General features: G+C 37.5%; 1 protein-coding gene across 6 annotated transcripts in view; it reads left to right on the top strand.

Moving 5' to 3' along the window:
- Positions 1–19,320, top strand: part of ATP9B (ATPase phospholipid transporting 9B (putative)) — a 167,526-nt gene that overhangs the window by 12,776 nt on the left and 135,430 nt on the right. For 5 of the 6 annotated variants that reach the window (XM_061346370.1, XM_061346367.1, XM_061346366.1 and 2 more), the window contains 3 exons: positions 4,074–4,247; positions 13,090–13,240; positions 16,475–16,588. In XM_061346370.1, coding sequence (XP_061202354.1) covers positions 4,074–4,247; positions 13,090–13,240; positions 16,475–16,588 — 439 coding nt within the window. The other variant, XM_061346371.1, reaches the window with a different exon arrangement.

Raw genomic sequence — 19,320 nt, 5'->3', positions numbered from 1 at the left:
GTTACAGATGTTAACAGGGTCCTGCCTATGTCTTGTCTTTTCCAGGCTCTGCAGTCTCACCTCTCTGAGTCTTTCCTCATAAGAGAGATGCTGAAGCCCTTTAATCATCTTTGTGGCCCTTCATTGGACTCACTCCAGTATGTCTGTATTTCTCTTGTACTGAGAAGCCCAGAACTGGACACAAGAATCTAATGTGTGGCCTCAACCTGTGCTGACCAGAGGGGAAGGTTCTCCTCTGGTGACCTGCTAGCAATACTTTGCCTAATGCAGACCAGGATACCAGTAGCTTTCTTTGCAGCAAGGACAGAACACTGATTTGGGTTCAGCCTGGTGTCCAAAAGCATCCCCCAAGTCCTTTATTGTCAAGCTCGTTTCCAGTTGGTTTAGCCCCAGCATATTATGGTATGTGAGGGTGTTCCTTATCAGGTACAGGACTGCACTTCTCTTGTTAATCTTCCTGGGGTTCCTGTCAACCAATTTCTCCAGCCTATCAAGTTTGCGGATGGAAGGAAGGATGGCCATTGGGCTTGCCAGACTCCTTCCAGTTCTGTGTCATCAACAAACTTACTGAGGGTACAGTGCCCCATCATCCAGATCACTAATGAAGTTTCTAAATGGGACTGAACCCAGTATGGATCCCTGGAGCATGCTGCTGCTTTGTGCCACTGATGACCACCCTCAGGGCCTCTATGTTCAGCCAGTTTTCAGTCCATCTCACTATCTGCTCATTTAGCCCCTGCATCTACAGCCTGTGTGTGAGGATTTTATAAGATACAGTATCAGAGTCCTTACTGAAGACCAAGTAGACACTATCCATTGCTCTCCCCGCATCTACTTAGCCAGTTATTTCACAGCAGAAGTTATCAAGCTCATCAAGCATGACTTCTCTTGATGAAGCGATGTTGACTACTGATGATTTTCTTGTCCTTGGTGTTTCTGGAAATGGTTTCTAGGATGAGCTGGTTTATCACCTTCCCAGGATCATGGTGAGGCTGACAGGCCTCTAGTTCCCTGGGTCCTTTGTCTTGCCCGTTTTGAGGATAGGAGTGACATTTGCTTTCCCAGTTGCTTCTCCCAGTTGCCATGATTGATCAAAGATTTCCAAAAATGGTCTTGCAGTAACACTTGCTAGTTCCCCCAGTGCTCATGGGTGTGTCCACTGAGGGCCAGTAGGCTTATATATATATATATGTATATGTATATATATTATATGTATATATATACAGTTTGCTTAAGTGTTCCCTGACCTTACTCTCATCTTCCGTGCTCCAGCCTTTCCCCCTGCTTTCTGAGATCTGCAATTCCTGCAGGCCAGTCAGTCTTGTGAGTACAGACTGATGCAGAAGGGGCATTCACCATGTCTTGTGTAACCAAGTCTCCTGTCTCACTCAGCAATTTCCTATCTTAGAATCATAGAATAGTTAGGGTTGGAAAGGACCTTAAGATCATCAAGTTCCAACCCCCGTGCCATGGGCAGGGACACCTCGCTCTAAACCATATCACCCAAGGCCTTGAACACTGCCAGGGATGGAGCATTCACAACCTCCCTGAACAACCTATTCCAGTGCCTCACCACTCTACAGTAAAGAATTTCCTCCTTATATCCAATCTAAACTTCCCCTGTTTAAATTTTAACCCATTACCCCTTGTCCTATCACTACAGTCCCTAAGGAAGAGTCCCTCCCCAGCATCCCTATAGGCCCCCTTCAGATACTGGAAGGCTGATAGGAGGTCTCCACGCAGCCTTCTCTTCTCCAGGCTGAGCAGCCCCAACTTTCTCAGCCTGTCTTCATATGGGAGGTGCTTCAGTCCCCTGATCATCCTCATGGCCCTCCTCTGGACTTGTTCCAACAGTTCCGTGTTCTTTTTACGTTGAGGACACCAGACCTGCACACAATACTCCAAGTGAGGTCTCACGAGAGCAGAATAAAGGGGCAGGATCACCTCCTTTGACCTGCTGGTCACACTCCTTTTGATGCAGCCCAGGATACGGTTGGCTTTCTGGGCTGCAAGCGCACTCTGAAGCCGGCTCATGTTCATTCTCTCATCAGCCAGTGCCCCCAAGTCCTTCTCCGCAGGGCTGCTCTGAATCTCTTCTTTGCCCAACCTGCAGCTGTGCCTGGGATTGCTCCGACCCAGGTGTAGGACCTTGCACTTGGCATGGTTAAACTTCATGAGGCTGGCATCAGCCCACCTCACAAGCGTGTCAAGGTCCTTCTGGATGGCATTCCTTCCCTCAAGCGTATCAACCGAACCACACAGCTTGGTGTCATCGGCAAACTTGCTGAGGGCGCACTCAGTCCCACTGTCCATGTCAGCGACAAAGATGTTGAACAAGACCGGTCCCAACACCGATCCCTGAGGGACACCACTCGTTACTGGTCTCCAGCTGGACACTGAGCCGTTGACCACATCTCTTTGTGTGCGGCCATCCAGCCAGTTCTTTATCCACCGAGTGGTCCCTTCATCAAATTGATGTCTCTCCAATTTAGAGACAAGGATTCATGTGGGACAGTTTTGAACGCTTTGCAGAAGTCCAGGTAGATGACATCAACTTCTCTACTCCTGTCCATCAGTTCGTAGCCCCATCATAGAAGGCCACGAAATTGGTCAGGCAGGATTTCCCCTTAGTGAAGCCATGCTGGCTGTCACCAATCACCTTGTTGTTTTTTATGTGTCTTAGCATGCCTTCTAGGAGAATCTGCTCCAAGATTTTGCCAGGCACAGAGGGGAGACTGACTGGTCTGTAGTTCCCTGTGTCTTCCATTTTCCCCTTCTTGAAAATGGGGGCTATATTTCCCCTTTTCCAGTCGTGGGGAACTTCACCTGACTGCCATGATTTTTCAAATATGATGGCCAGCGGCTTAGCAACTTCATTCTCCAGCTCCTTCAGGACCCGCGGATGGATTTCATCAGGACCCATGGACTTGTGCACGTTCAGGTTTTTAAGATGGTCTCGAACCAGTTCCTCTCCTACAGTGGGCCCAAGGTCTCCATTCTCACAGTCCCTGCATCTGCCTTCCAAGACTTGGGTGGTGTGGTCATAGCCTTTGCTAGAGAAGACCGAGGCAAAGAAGTCAGTCAGAACCTCAGCCTTCTCCAAATCCTATGTAGCCAGTTCACCCGAGAGCTTCCTGAGGGGGCCTATGTTCTCCCTAGTCTGTTTTTTGTTTGCCATGTACCTGTAGAATCCCTTCCTGTTATCCTTAATATCCCTAGCCATCTTCCTTTTTGTCATCTCTGTATCTATTATAGACTTCTTGTCTTTGACCAGATTCAAGTCCACTTGGGCTATACATTTCCTAGCTTTGTCCCTGGATACTTAGACAATGGTTTTGTATTCCTCCTTGGCTACCTGTCCGTACTTCTACCCTCTGTGCATTTCTGTGCACTTAGGGGAATTTTCTCACAGAAATATTTACGTGTTTTGTCTTGGCATAAAAAGCATTCCAGTAGTGTCAGATAGAGGTGGGGAGTAGTTTCTGGAGGGAAAGAACCGTTGTTGGCTTAGTGTTGTTTCCATAGGTCCCACAGGTAAGTCTGTTTTGAACTGCTGAATGGTTTTGTGTAGAATTATAAAACTGTAATATTTTAGTAATTAGAACCAAGATACTGATGAGTTGTGTAGAAAGTGTTACTGAGGTCTGCGCATACAGGAATAGACATCAGGAAAGCAAGTTGAAGAAGCTCAATAATAAATCTAAAGTCTGTACTTACATGAAAAGTTAGTCACTTGCATCTGCTGTAAACTGCCAAGTGAATTCTGTTTTAGAAAACCGTACGAAGAATGAAGTGGAAGCTCTGCATGTACAAATTATATAAAAATTATATAGGAATGATTTATAATGTGATTGACAGTGACTGATTGCAGGCCTTTTTGCTGTGTGACACATTTTTAACTCAAATCAGAATTTCTTGTTAATGTGTTAAACAAATACATGAGATGTTTGGTTGAAAATACCTCTCAAAAAAAAATCCATACGACAAAAATTAACTTGTTACTTCAGAAGATTCCCAGAAATAAAAAGTGATGTATTGGCTATTTATTTAGTGGGTTTATTTCGTTTTTCCAGGTACCAAGTGGAAGATGAGTCCTCTCATTTGGATGAAATGCCACTAATGATGTCAGAAGAAGGCTTTGAAAATGATGAGAGTGATTACCATACTCTACCAAGAGCCAGAATTTCACAGAGGAGAAGAGGCTTAGAGTGGTTTATCTGTGGTGGCTGGAAGTTCCTTTGCACTAGGTTTGCATACCAGTACTCTTTATTAAACTATTAAACAAATTAAGTAAATAGTGACTGTGTAATATGTGCAAGAGTACACAAAACAGAAATTTGCTTGTCATGCATCTTTTGACTGCTTTGCCTGCATTTTCCCTGTGAGGACGTTACCAGCTGTTAATAAAAAGTTCTGAAGAACTGCTGCTGTGTACTTACCCTGTCTGCTTTGCTGACTTGCAGGAAAAAGGGAAGCTTTTAAGAGAGATCATGTACTAAACCTGTAGTAGTCTGAGGTCCGTACTATGGCACATAAGCCCGGTCCTCCCTCCTACTCAGAATCATACCAGGATAAAGAGCTTAAAGTTGTCTTTTATTTTTGAGGGCATTAGTGTGAGGGCATTGCATAAGTTGACAATATATAAACTTTATTGATGTGCTGAAAAGAAAAAGCATATTCAGTAACTTACAGTTTATAAATTCATTAACTAATAGCTAACCTTTCAACTTTAAAAGGTTAAAGGATACATGTAACTGGTGGCCTTGGAGTTAATCTCAGCTGGAATTAGCTCTGGGAATTCGGTTCTTAGACATTTTTTTTATTTTTTTTTTTGGTGTGTCAAACTCTGCTGTATGCAGAATGAATTGCCAGGAAATCTCTAAATACAGGAATTGCTGTTAGGATGATTAAGAGTCATGCATATTTTTATCTTGAATAATAAAATCTGAGATTAGTCAAGTGGAGTGAGTGTTTTCAGTGAACTTAAACGATGAACACTTCTTTTGACAGATGTCTCTTAGAATTGCTTTAGATAAAAGTCTTCACAGGTGTATCCAGGAAGCCTGATACTGTTGCTTTTACATAACCAAAGCTGTATTGGTGCACCTTTAGTTTCAAAATAATTTTGTTACAGAGCTTTACTATTTGCAGAAAAACAGAATCTGTATTGTTTTTTTTTTTTTTTTGTATAATGAGTTAACAAAAACTCATGGATTATTCATTTTATTATAGGGAATAAGTGTTTGGAAAGCAAACAGAGGAAGGTAGCAAAGTTTACAGAAGCATCGTTTGTCTATGTAAATGATTCTTGAGAGCAAAGTTTGTGTTACAGAGCTACCATTACAGTATTTAAAAAAAAACACCACATTTCTTTTTTAAGTATTTAGAGAGGCTGTTAGTCTTTTTGACGTATCTTAGAATTGAGGTACCTTTTGGACAAGATACTTCAGTGAGTTCAGCTCTTTAAGTATTAGTGAGTATTAGTTACTATGATTATGTTCCTGTAAGTTTCAGGAAAACATGTAGACCAGTAAAGACTGTACCCTGTAGTTGCCCTGACAAGAGAATTTACAGTGTTTGGATAGAGGCAGGCAATTGCAAGATGAGATTACATTGGAACTAACTAACAGTAGTAAGAGAATGTCACAAAGTGTCATTAATGCTGAGGATTGCAAAATTTCAAGTTCATTCTGGCTTTTAAAAATTGATAGGTACATTTCAGCTTTAAATGGAGCTCAGGCCTAGAAACTTTTAAACTTACTATGAATTAAAATACTTGAGCCATAACTGTGATGGATTTTTGAGATTCAGAAGAGCAAGGAAATGGCATTATGAATTCTTCATTATGCTGCATCTTATACATATTTTACTGCTAATATAGGTGGGTAAAAGAAAAGCCCTCACTAAGAAAGAGACATCAGAGGAGTGACTTCTCCTTTGCTGATTTCCGCAACTGAGTTTGGATACAATAGAGTCCATTTAATATTGTATTTATACCTAAGGGGCATTTTAGTCACATTAATGTTTTCTGTATCAGGAGATCATAGCAGGTAACTTGATTTTCACGGGAAAAAAAAAACAATTAAAGAGGGTGGGTTGAGGAGTGGGGCCGTGACCAGATTCTGGTAGAAGCTTGAAATTTCAGTATGTTATTAGTAATCAAAGAATAATCCCACAAGAAAGGTGCAGACATCTGCTTAGAAAATTAGCTGGAAGGAAGGTGAATCCCATGGTATCTTAAGCTGGCTGGACTGGACCAGTAGATAACAAGCTCAGCTTTGGTAAACAATTCTGGGTTAGTATGTAAATACCAGTTGAGGTGATAGGTTTTTTATGGGCCGAGAGCACCACTGAAGCTTTGTTACTGATAAAAAGTCCAGCATGTGCAGTGTTCAGGTAGTCTTTTTTGATGGTTTCTCATTATAATAACATTTTATGAGTTCTTGCTGGTGCCCACAGTATACTAGAGGTTTTGAAATGTCTATTTGCAGTTCTTAAAGTTGCCTGTGATTGTAAGGAAGATCATAAGGAGGCCTGTAGTCTACTGTATTGTCATATATGCAGTTATTCTGTTGTGTAGTAGAACAAGTTACATTGTTTTTTCTGTGGTGTAAAGTATCAGTTTAGGATAGAATTGATGTCTTCACACTGGGAGAGGAACCTGTGGGAAAACAGTTTTCATGTGTGTTATGCAAACAACTGAAAGTTATTTCCAGAAAGCAAATTGCATTCTTTTAAGTGCAGTGTGAGATTAAATACAGCATGGCAGTCTGAAACCTGCTCAGTTCAACAGAATTTAAAATTTCTCCCAGATTCTGTGGAAATTAGTGTCTTGTACCTTAGACTGGGTGAGGCTGACATTTCAGCTTTTACACCCAGAATTTCCTTTTGTGCTTTAAACTAAATTGTAAGTTTTTCAAAGCTGTGACAGAAAGATGAACACAATAAAAGACTAGGCATTTGTCTGGAGCTGAACTCAGAGGGGCCCTGAGTTTTTTTGGTTCTCAGTGAAAGTCTTGTGTTTGTGTTCAAAATCTTTTTTTTTTTTTTTTCTGTCTTGCAGTTAGGATTAATTTCATTTTTGCAAGAGGCAGTTTTCCATCTCTTACTTTGCGGCTTTAGAATTTTATATTCTACAGAGTTTTGTTGCTACATCACAAACTGTTTTTTAACTGTTTAGTTGAAAAAGTTTCTCCCTTTTGGCAGGAGAAAACATGGAAGGTTCGACAATTCACTGTATGTTAAAATGATCTTAACAAATAGAATAGTGTGAACCGTATTTGCAAATCTGTAGCTATTTAAATTTTTTTTTACATTTACAAGAAAAAAAACATAATTAAATCAAATGTTGTCTTTGATTTTGAACAAACCGAAAGCTTAATTCAACCAGTATAACTTTTAACTTCAGAAACTGCTTATTTCTTGCTTTCATAGCACAGTTAAAAGAAAACTTTTTGATATAGCAGCTGTTTTGTGGCTGTAATCATTTCCCCTTTAGCTTACAAATTCTCTTCAAGCTTGTGAAATTATAATGCACATAGATCAATACTGTGGAGTTCTTTGGGCTGGATTGATTTCTTTCTCATGAGATTTACATTCCACTTGTTATCAAAAAACACTTTGTCCCTATGAAAATGGTGCCATTGAATGGCATTTCCATATGAAGTGAAGGGGATATCAAATGCTCGGATTAATTTGGGCTCTAAGATGGCCTGTACGCTTTCAATTAATCTGTAACGCATTTGTTATGCAGAAGCATGGGAAAATGCTGATCTTTTAAGAATGACATGACCACTGTGTTGCTTTTGGCCTGATTACTGAAGCTACCTGTTGAGTACAATAATTACAGTATGTTTTCTTTGCAGAACTAGTTTCTGCTACTTAAAACCTAATAAGGAAAAGCTGACCCTTGCAGACAATATAGAGCTTTTATATTATCTTTCCATTCTGATGAAAATGGTGTTTTGTGAAAGATACTGGCAGTTAAGCTTGTAGGATAAAAGTAATGAAAAGAGAAAATTAAAAAAGCCTTTATTATTAGAGCTGCAGAGTCAGTTGAGACTTTTACTTTAGCTTTTGACTTTGAGAGATATGTTCTATTTATGAAAAAGTTAAGGGTTCTTATTTAACAATTACTACTTTTTTTTTCTTTTTTTTTTAAATACAGCATCAGTTACTAACACAAAGACTGTGGTTATTGTTCTTTAAAATAAAAAAAGTACATTAGGAAGCAGGTAATGCAGGAATGGAAAAAAGCCATTTAATAGATATATCTTAAACATCTTTAGTTATTTTATTTCTTAATATATGCAGTCTATTCTATTTTTATAGGCAGTAAGTCTTATAGCTAGCTTAAAAAAAAAGCTTCCTGTACATGTGTTGAATTTTTTTAGGCAAGAACATTTGAAATGCTTAAATGTGTAAATGTCTGGGTTTTTTTGTTTTGGTTTTGTTGTTGGTTTTGTTTTGATTGTTTTGTTTGGGTTTTTTTTAATCCGTAGCATATGCTGTGGTTTTACATGGAATATTTCAGTAAAATCCAAAGTGTGCTTTCATCAGGTTACATCTTACATTTATCTTTAGGATATTTGCAGCTTGGAGAGTGCTATGCTGATTTATCTCACAGTGTTTGTTTCACACAAATATAGTGGGTCCAAAAACCCTTGCACAGAGAACAGATGAATTATGTGTTGGGTTTTGATAATGACTTTACAAAATATCAGGTAGACTTCATTGTTCTTAAAAGTCTGAATTAATGTAGATTGATCAGAATTTTAAGACCAGCATCTTCACCACTTATTCTTTCTGTGATATAACAGTGATTACTGCTGAGACTTTAAATGGCAGAATCTGTTTTTTGCTTTTAAGGTGGTAAAACTCATATGAACCATTGCAATACTGATTTGGGCATAACCTGTAATGTTTCTATAATCTGGGATTTTCTTGAGTGTTGTTAGCTCTGCATCAGTCAAATCCCTTTTATCAAAGGTATCACTCTTGTTTCCCAGTCAGGCATCATTCTTGTGTCTGTACTGTTCGGTATTTACTAAACTAATGGTCATTGTGGCATCTGTTTCAGGTTCTCTGTTCATCTGTAATGGAAAAGGTAGCTTCAAAGGGGAAACTCTGTGGCAAGGAAGGCAGTATAATTCAGTTGCTTTAGTCAAATGTTTAATTTTAGCAATAGAAAAATCGTTGGTGTCTGAAGAAATTCTTTTACAGAAAAGACTGTGCCTAATCAAATGTTCATCCTGTTTACAGTTTAAATTAAAAAACTGAAGTAAGCAATGTAAAATTTCAAAGGCTTCAGGAAATTTCTGTCTGTGGGCTTGGAGACAGAAGCTGTCATGCTTGTTCACTTTCCCAAGGAAAAAAATTATTTTCCTTGGAACTTTTTTGCTATATATATGTCTTGATACTTCTCACTGTACAGCTAAGCTGTCTCTTCCATTTGTACTATCCTTTCTGCCCCCCTTCCCTGGAAGCTAATATGTTTAAAACTTTAATTTTGTGAGCAGTTTTATCAAGTGTAAACCTGATCAGGTGCTGAGTGGAATTGTTCAGCCTTCTCCTGCAAGCATGTAGCCTGCCTTGTTTCGACTATTTTTATGGTCTTACAGATTTTAAAGGTCAGGGGTAGATCTAACTGGAAATAGTTCCCTTTTTTTATTCTGCATTAGTTTACAGCAGAATCAGTTTGTGGGCCCAGTTTACCCATGCAGTTGCATGAGTAACTTTGTTATGGGAGGGGGATGGTACTAGCCATTTCAGCAGCAGCAGTATAGGTTCACAGACATTAAACTGCTTGTGGAACCATTTGTGGCATGCGAAGACTGCTGTTTATTTTGCTTTAAAGACAAATTCAGGTAGTAGTCAAGATAAATTGATTTTTTCAGACCTGTCGCTAAATAACAGGGCTGAATTTTGAATGTTGAGTGAACAGTTACAATTTTTTACAGCAGAATAGTTCTTTATCACTATTAGAAAGGGGCAAAGTTGCTGAATGGGCTTACATTCATAACAAAACCAAAATGCATGTTTACATGGAATCATACCAAATCTATGTCCATTCCATAGTGGAGCTTCAGGGAGGAAATCTTAAGAACCCAGCATTGAAAATGAAGTGTTTTAAATGTCAGCTTGTGAATACTGGGATAGTGGCATTTCCATAACAAAGTGAATGCTACTGTGAGTGATTTTACTGTTGCACAATTTCTAGTTTTCTTTAAAAGACCCCATAACTTTGTATTCCATTTGGTCTTTGGAGGAATTAGTTTGTAATAGGCCTGGGATAACGTAGGCTACAGACAGGAATATTTTAAGTAGGACTGTGGTGGTGTAAGCTATCAGTCTTTCTTCCCTGCATATTTGTGTGTACCATAATTCTGTAGTTGCAGAAGACCAGAATATGAAAGGATCTTAAGAGGTTGCCAGGCCGATTCCTTGCCCGTACAGGATGAATTACACACATCACTTATGTCAGGTCTCACCATATCTTACAGACCTGCAGTGGGAACAATTCTAGCTCTCCCTAAGTGTTTCTTTCCAACCTAGTCTCTGGAATATTTATTGTCTGTGTCCTGTCCAGTCCTCTGCCCCCTAGCTTTAATTGCCCCATCCTGTCCAGTCCTCTGCCACCTGGCTTTAATTGCCACAGTTGAAGTCCGTCATTACTTAATTGTGGTGGACCTAGAGAATAATTGTCCTTTTCCTCTTTGAAGGTGTTACATATTTGAAACTGTATTAGGTCCACATCCAGCCTTCTGTGAACAGCTCTATTTTGGTGTATCTTAGACAAGCCTTCCCTGTGCTCTGTACCTGTAATTGTTGTTGCTCTTGTGCACAGTTGTTGTTTTGCCAATAGGCATGTTTGTTGAAATTTGGTATTCAAATGGTATTGTAAGCCAACTGAGATATTGCTAGCACTGGCTTGAGAAACAGATATATTCATGACTTGCTAGCAGTGTGCTTGTCCACGCTGACCAGATGTAAGCCTCTTTTTCCTTTTTTTTCCACATGTTTATCATTCTGCAGTAACTGAATCCTCCTCTTCTGAGATGCTTCTGCTAACTTTTTCAATTCTGTTTTTGTATGGTTGATTATTTCTCTCTAAGTGTCCTGTATTGCAGTTCTGCCTGTTGAACTGCATTCTGTCTCTTCAAGGTAGCTTTTCCAATCTGTAAAGACAGCTTTGAATTTTCATCTCCTCTTTGCATGTACTCCTGTCTCTTCTGGCTTTTTGTTGTCTGAAAAATTAAATACTTGATAATCAGTTACACGGTAAGTTCTAGATAAAGCTTTGCAGAACTTCACTGGAATTATTTTGTGTTTATTACAAGCTACTCTACATTTATGATATTTCCAACTTCATCAGTTCTGACACTCTGTTCCTTTACTTCCCTTAGAGATATTTTGAGAGGTAAGTTTTATTAGAGACATAGAATCATAGAATGATTTGGGTTGGAAGGGACCTTTAAAGATTGTCAAATCCAACCGCCCCATCCATGGGCAGAGACATCATTAGAGCAGTGTGCTCAAAGCTCCAGGAGTCAAGAGAGAACATGTACTCTCAAGCAGTAGTGCTTTCTCAAAGGGAAATTATTTCCATTTTAAAGGTTGCTCTTGACATGTTAATAGTTACGACTTTTTTCCTTTCAGGTGAAATCTGTAGGTGTAAACCTACATACAGATAAGTTTACTATAGAGTTTATTTGGGAAACTGCTGAGGTGACTGTATCGGAATTTTCCCTTTCTCAGCAAAACCCTTTCTGTTGGTTTAAATACAGTTAAAAGAGCGGCTTGGTTATTATTTTTTTTTATTTCTGCTTCAAAAATGTTGTCAGTATATTCCAAAACCTCACTAGAAAACGCTTGTCACTTTTTGTCACTTTCAACTTCAGCTGCTGATGTAGCTGAAATCCACTGTGACCAGTTAGGTTTGTGCTTCGGCTGCAGTAGGTGCTCACTGAAGGCTTGTCTGCTTAGTCTTCCTGACTCACTTTTCTAAAACAGACACCCAGCGTGATTAGGGCATCTTGCCCCAGTATTAAAAAATGTAGAGAATTTTCCTTTAAGATACAGGGTTGTAAAACAAGTGTATGGCAGGCCCGCTCTTCTTTCCAAACCATCTGTACTCACCTACATTAATAATCCACCCCTGTGGATAGTCGTAGCAGTTCTCTAGGCTGATTATATTATGTGAGTTGAGTCACATCCAGATCGTTTCTTGTTTTACTCTTTTTAGTAAGTAGTCTGCTGAGCCTCAGTAGCATTCTGTTTGCCAGCCTTTTGTTCCTCCAACTCGTCTTTTCATTCCTGTGTCGTTGTCCAAATTGCAGTTGTTGGAAGGTGGGTGTGACCTCTTTTTTGTCTATCTCATTGCTCATTGTTTAAACTCTCTTGAGTAGATTTGTAAGCTGGTTAGGCAGGGATGCACTTTCATTCTCCTATGAGCTGAAGTTCAGTGCAGGTGATCTGCATTTTCATAGGTTTGGGTTGGGATTTTTTTTGGTTGAAAATATTTGGCAGCATGGCATTAGGCGTACTTCCTTGTTATGTCTGCCACACAGCAGTCTTACAGGGAAAACCAGGATTTACAAATTATGTGGTAATAGTATACAAAGCTGTTGAAATGTTTCTAACTTTATTTAACAAAGTCTTATTTCCTCTTCAATCATAAGCGTAATTTGAGTTTCAGTTACACAAAATAAAGACTACAGCCAAAGGACTATAATGTATGAGGGATGAGTTAATTATTTAAGAGAATTTAGTCACTGCTAATGCAGACTTGTATGAAGTAGTATTTATTGAACCTGTGTCAGGGCAAGGTGTAGTAAAACTTGTAATTATTTTATTAGGATTTCCTGTAAAGAATGTGCAAGTGTTTATGTGTGTATATGTCTGAATGAGTTGAGTACTGTGTAATTGAGCTAAATATTGCAGGTCAGCGTCATGCTTGCTTATTTAGATACGGTCAAAATTTTTAAGCCTGTTTTTCATAGGTATTTACCTTGGGGGTTCCAGGTTGGAAACAGTAGTCATATATAGTAAATTTTTAGTTTTAAAGTGAACATCTGTTTTTCTTTTCAGTTGTGCTGATTGGCTCATAAACCTTTGCCGAAGAAAGAAAGAGCTAAAGGCTCGTACAGTGTGGCTTGGGTGTCCTGAAAAGTGTGAAGAAAAATACCCCAAAAATGCCATAAAAAATCAAAAATACAACATCTTTACCTTTATACCTGGGGTAAGGCTGGTAACCATTTTTTGTTGTTGGGCTGACTTATGTTCTGTAGTGTATTTTTTGACGATGCTGCAAAAATATGATTTTATTTGTGTGGATTCTTCTTTTTCTGTTAAAATTTACCTTGATGTCTTCAATTAAAATTGACAGTTGAGAGCCAGGCTTCTATTTTACTAAATTGTTTTGTTTTCAAAGGGATATTTACTAAAGAAGTGCAGTGTGTATGACTAAATGGTTGGAATTCAGTGAAGCTTTAGAAATTTTAGATGGATTTCCATGCACTTTTCTGTTCGTGATTTGTAATCCTCTTTTTAAAAAAGAAGCATTCTACACAGTCAGTTGTGAAAATACTAGGAAGCCTTTTGAAATAAATAAACAGTTGGAAATTGCAGTGTACTCACATGGATATTTTCTCATAGTCCCTGGCATTGAAAGCATAATAAATATTCTGAAGCAGGCAACTCCTTAAAAGACAGAAACACCCCACCTTTTCAATTTATATGACAACAAGTAAGGCCTTGTTTACTAAGCTAGTGCTTTTTAGAGTTGTATTTCTTACTGCAGTTTTAAAAATAGTGATTTCTTTTTGGTTTTGAAGCTTCAGTAGTTAAAACCTAAAAATGCATGCTGCTGTGGTATAATAAATTCTACTAAAATGCTTTTATTCATAATTTTACTGATACTGTCCAAGAGTCCTGTGTTGTGTTGCAAAAACTGAATGGCTTCCAGATTTGACTACAGACATGCTTTGCCTTAAATTTTTTATTAAAGTGATTATGCAGATTTATAAGAGTATTGATTCTATTCTTCTGCCTCTTTGGTCCAATGACTGACAGGTGCTTTCTAATACATTTCTTTATCAAGGCAAAAAAAAATTAATGGCTTTGTAATTAAGACTGATCTTCTGTCAAAGAAATAAAATGTCACTTTTCACAGGCAGATAAAATATTCTCATCTGTATTGAACAAAGTAAATGTTTTCTTCCAAAGTTTAAATTATTAAATACACTGAAATTGGTTAAGCTATATATGATTTCCTAAAGGTCACAAAATTCATTAAGCATATAGTAAGCCATTGATTACTGTGACTGGAAATCTGCAGTGATTACAAATCCTAAACTAGATTCATGTTGCCTGTGGGGACCAGTTGTAGCTTGCAAATACCTGTTGAGAGGGAAAATGTTTGTTCTTTTTTGATCTTTTGAAAATCTTGGTTTTTATGGTATGAGCAGAATCAGACTTTTGGTGGAGTTAGTTGGAAGCTCAGTAGTAACTTCAAAATGAAGTGAGATCCTAAATGTAAAACCCAGTAGGTGGTGAAAATAAAATGGTTGTAAGTTTTAATTTTAGACATAAATTAATACTTTTGACTGATTAGAAATGCTGTGTAGCAGTTTTTTAATGTGGTTGCAAGTTGCACTAGGAATAGTTTGTAGGGAATATAGCTGTATTCGTTCCACACCCACAGATGTAACTAAGTTGTAAATATTAACTCTAATGGTTTACCATGGTTGAAATTTTCATCATGTGAAGCTTTGTCTCTGCTTAAATTGTTTTTCTGGTTTGTTTTTTTTTTTTTTAACATTGCAGCTGGCAGTGGGTAGTACTCAACAATTTCATATCAAAATACAAGTTTAAAATAATGTTTAGATCAACAGAATTGTACTTACTGTCTAAAAGAGCTGTAGTATTTCCAAAATAAAATCTGATTTCCTAACATTTATGTAAAATGCTTACTGCTTCTTCCTTTACACAGTTTGTTCAATTTTCATTTACTGTTTCTTGGGTATCTTGGTATAGCTGCTTAGGACTTTTGTGTAAATTTTCATAAAGAATGTCTTTTATGATGGGCTGCTTCTTAAGATTTCAGATTTTTTTCATCATCCTGCTAGAGGTGCCATATTATTCTGCCCTACTAAAGAAATATATCAAGTCTTTGAAGATTCAAAATTCTATAAAATGAATAATGTTCTTAAAATCGAAATTGTAACTAAAGCAGTGTTGAGAGCATGCTCTTACTGAAGTACTGCTTTTAATTACCAAAAGAATCTCTGCATCTGTCATTCCTTTGGAATATTGCACACTGTATTCTGTGATGAGGTTACTGTGTCTTCGCTTAAAACTTGGACAGTTATCTTGGAGCTAAACCCAAACCTTTGATTTATTAATAATCATATTTTATGTGCCAGTACTTATTTCAAACTAATCTTTTGAGAAATTTAATACTAAGCATTTCTTCTAAATTATCTCAAAACCCCCGTGTTAGTTTGTATTCCTGTGGAAACTGAATACTACTGCCTTATTCTCAGATTTCCTTATGATAGCCATTTGGCAAAAGAGCAGTGTCACTTCCTCTTACTCTGTAGCGTTTGTTTTATTTTCCTAAGCAACATTTATTCTTGACCAGTGATTAGTTTCACTGTTTTTAATAACAGTGGGAAATGGTAATTGTGAAGGAGTTAGTCTGACTTGATGTTAGTTTTTATCCCTTTGAGAACCAGAGGACTTCAGGAAGAAGGCAGATGAGCTGTAGAGCTTCCACCCCTGCAAGAGGATAAACCTCAGTTGCTGTGGTGAGGATAGAGTGCCCTAAGGGAAGGTGGTGTGTGAAAGTAACAAGGAGTTCACAGAGATGCAGAGCATCATGGTGTAGCCTAGTCAATTTTTGATAGTCTCTAGAACTTCAAATAATATAGACTAGGATAATGTTTTTGTTAACAGTTTCTGTTCACTTAATGACAATGATTTTTTTTTTTTAATTATTATTTAAGGCTGGGCTATGGAGTTTTTAGGACAAAAGAACATCATTAGCCAGATAAAATAGCATTTAAATATTGGTACTTAAGGAAAAAATAAGATTTACTTTTTGTGCTGTATTTTCAGGAAGAAATTTTTTTTCTTTACACAGTGATCTTGATACATATTTAATATTCATAAAGATTGAGTTCACATAGTCCAGTTTTCAAAAATCTAAAAAAAATTAGCAAACTGATTCTTCAGAGTGAAGAAGCATTGGCATAAAATAATTTTTCCAACCAAAATAGCAGTATAATATTAAAAATACCTTGTAGTGCATGTAGTTTGATATAGAGCATATTCAGCTATATAATACTATCATAGTACCATATATGCCATGTAATGATTTTATATCTACTATCATGATAAAGTTAATTTTATGTGCATTATGTGTGCAAATTTTAAGGCATTTATCTATTTTGTATTTTTTTTTTCATTTTAGGTTTTATATGAACAGTTCAAGTTTTTCTTGAATCTTTATTTTCTCGTCGTGTCCTGCTCACAGTTTGTCCCAGCATTGAAAATAGGCTACCTGTACACATATTGGGCTCCTCTGGTAAACAGAAAAATACTATTAACTAGAAGTTGTAACTTCAGATGAAAAGTTTATGTATGCATACATTTCATAATTTTGCAACTGGTAAACTATAGTGATTAAAGTATGTAACAGAAGTAAAATCCTTCCTTGAAATTATGGTATTTTACAGCAGATACTCCAGAAGCATTGTTGATAGCCCTCCCTTCCGCCTGCCTGCCACGCTTCTGCCCCACAGGCTGGATGCCAGCTTTTGTTGACTGGCTAGGTCTGAGTGTGCAGTGCTCCTTTCTGGCTGCTGGTCACTTGAGAGATTTAAAAAAACAAACCAGATACCATCCAGCTAATAGAGAACCATATTTAGTAACATAGGTAATTTGTGTGTTACCTTTCTTGTTATTTGCTTGCTTCTTTATGTTTTCAGGCTAGAATAGAATTGAAAGCATAATGTTTTTTTCATTTCTTCTGTATCAGTTTTGATCATGTCCTTTTTTCACAAAAACTGAGATAAAATATTTAAGCCACGAGTAAAGCAGGAGAAAATTGCAACTTGAAAATAAGGTATTTATTAAACATGTGTTTTTTTTCTAATCAGTTGCCCTGCCAGTCGCAGTGGTTTCCTTTCAGTGTGTCTTATTATTGAGCCCTCTGAAGTATTTTCTTGGGAAATTGTTCAAACCAGTTGCTTCTGACTCAGGTTTCCTAAGGTTTGAAAATTGTATTCTCTTTGGAAGAGGCCCTTTTGGTAGTCTGCCAGCTATATTCCCATGATTTGGAATTCTTTTCTTGTTTGTAACCAGATCATTACCTTCTCTTTAATCTTCCTTCTGGCCTCTCCACACCAGGTTTAAAAGCAAGTCAGGAAGAACTGCTTTATTTTCTAAATTTATTTAAAAAAGGTATTTTCCGGTAACATTTATTCTCAGTGGTATTCAAACGGGACAATGACATGCTGACTGCTTGAGTAAAGGTCATTCTTTAACAAGTCAATAGAGTAAATATTCTGGATTGATTTCATTGTTTTAATTGTTGCAACATGTGTCCTTTTAAGTATTGATAAATGGAGAGACTGTCCTGGAGGTTCTTCACACCTCTGTTTCCAGACAACTTTTGACTTCTGGTGCACCAAAATAACACTTCCAAGACAGAAAGCTTGTTCAACAGTGGGATTTGAAATGGATATTTGCAAAGGTCTTTGTCACTGACACAGTAAGAAAAGCTGGAAGTCAGCTGTGTTTGGAAGCTTCTTCCCAGTCAAGTTTTCTGTACAGCTGTATACACTAGTGGGGCAGTAAGAATAAAAATCACTTAGCATTTCAGCCTGTCTTATCCTTGCCCAAAGAAGGGAGAAAATACTGTAGTTTCCAAATAATCAGTTCTATACAGATGTATTTATCTTATTCAAGGATATTTTGAATTATTTTTTCCCAGTTTTCACATACAGTTTGAAAATACATCATCTTGTTAAGTGGTAGTGCTTTTTTGCTAAACAACTCACTTGTTTCTTGAATAGCTTTTTTTACTAATGATTAACCTCCAGATAAAGAGATTAATTGGATATTGTGTAAGGCTCAGTAGGTATGATAAAAATATAAGACATTTGACTTGGACCCATTCGGCTGTCTTTGTTTAACAGGTAAGTTTGGTTTTCTTTGAAGAGCATCTAACTGGTGATAAATTTTCATCATAATCAGGAGAGTGGTTTGTTTGTTGTTTTTTTTTTTGGGAGGGGGGTGGTTTGGGGAGTTGTTTTTTTGGTTTTGGGGTGTTTTTTTTTGGGTTTTTTTTCATTTTCTATTTAGTGACACGTTTTTTTTTTTTTCTCTTTTGTTTGGTTTTGTTTGGGGGTTGATTTGTTTGTGTTGGAGTTTTCCATTGTGCTTGGTTTTTACTTCAACAGTTTTTACAACAAACAGCATAATATGCTTACATCAAGTGCTGGAGTTCTTAAACAGGACTTTATTTTACTGGTTTGTTGTCATTTGCACAGTAGGGGATGGACTTCTCATTTTGAGTCCAACATACAAAGGTTGTAAAGCATACAAGTTTGTGAGCAGTATGCTAAAGATGCTTAACTGCTTAAAGTTAAAGATGACAGGGGCTTTTTGTAAGATTGGCTTCACAATATCAGCTTCCCTTTGGAAGAGTATCAAGTTCCTTTGAGCAAATGAGGAAAAGGGAAATGTAGTGAGTTGTTCCTCGTAGTCACAGTCAGCTGTACTGGGCTGCTTAGGCAAGATGTGGTGACCACTACAGGAAATTCTTGCAATTAACACCGTGCATTCTGTGCTTAGATTACTGTCTAGTTAATGAGATAAATGTTTTACATTTTTATCATGCATACTGAGCCTTACCCAATATCCAGTTAATCTCTTTTTACCTGGAGGCTAATCATGTGCAAATGGCAGGTATGTTTGAAGGTGCTTCAGGAGTGCTTTTTTGATGCTGCTAAAATACCTGTTCTGCCAAGGCTTGTGAAAATGCTGCTGCCAGAAAAGCGCAAAACCCTACTGCTCATTCAGTTATGCCCTAAGAGTGAAAATTAATGCATTTTGCGAAGGTACTTTTTTTCTTCTATGTAGATCTTATGTAAGCGTTGTAGGTAATGTAAACCTGAACAAAAGGAGGTGTTTAAGGTTTCAAGAGAGTAAGCTTTGGGATTTTGGGCTGGAACTGCAAAATAGCCCTCTCTATTGAAAAAGTGAATTTTAGTCAAAACTTTTTTAGGAATACTCTACACCTTCACTTCTTTC

The sequence above is a fragment of the Neopsephotus bourkii genome, unplaced genomic scaffold, assembly GCF_033783945.1.
Source record: "Neopsephotus bourkii isolate Nb327-2 ecotype Australia unplaced genomic scaffold, CSIRO-AGI_Nbou_v1 NB_272, whole genome shotgun sequence".
Taxonomy (NCBI): Eukaryota; Metazoa; Chordata; class Aves; order Psittaciformes; family Psittacidae; genus Neopsephotus; species Neopsephotus bourkii.
The sequence above is the reverse complement of the archived record's forward strand: the minus strand, read 5'-3'. Positions and strand labels throughout refer to the sequence as shown.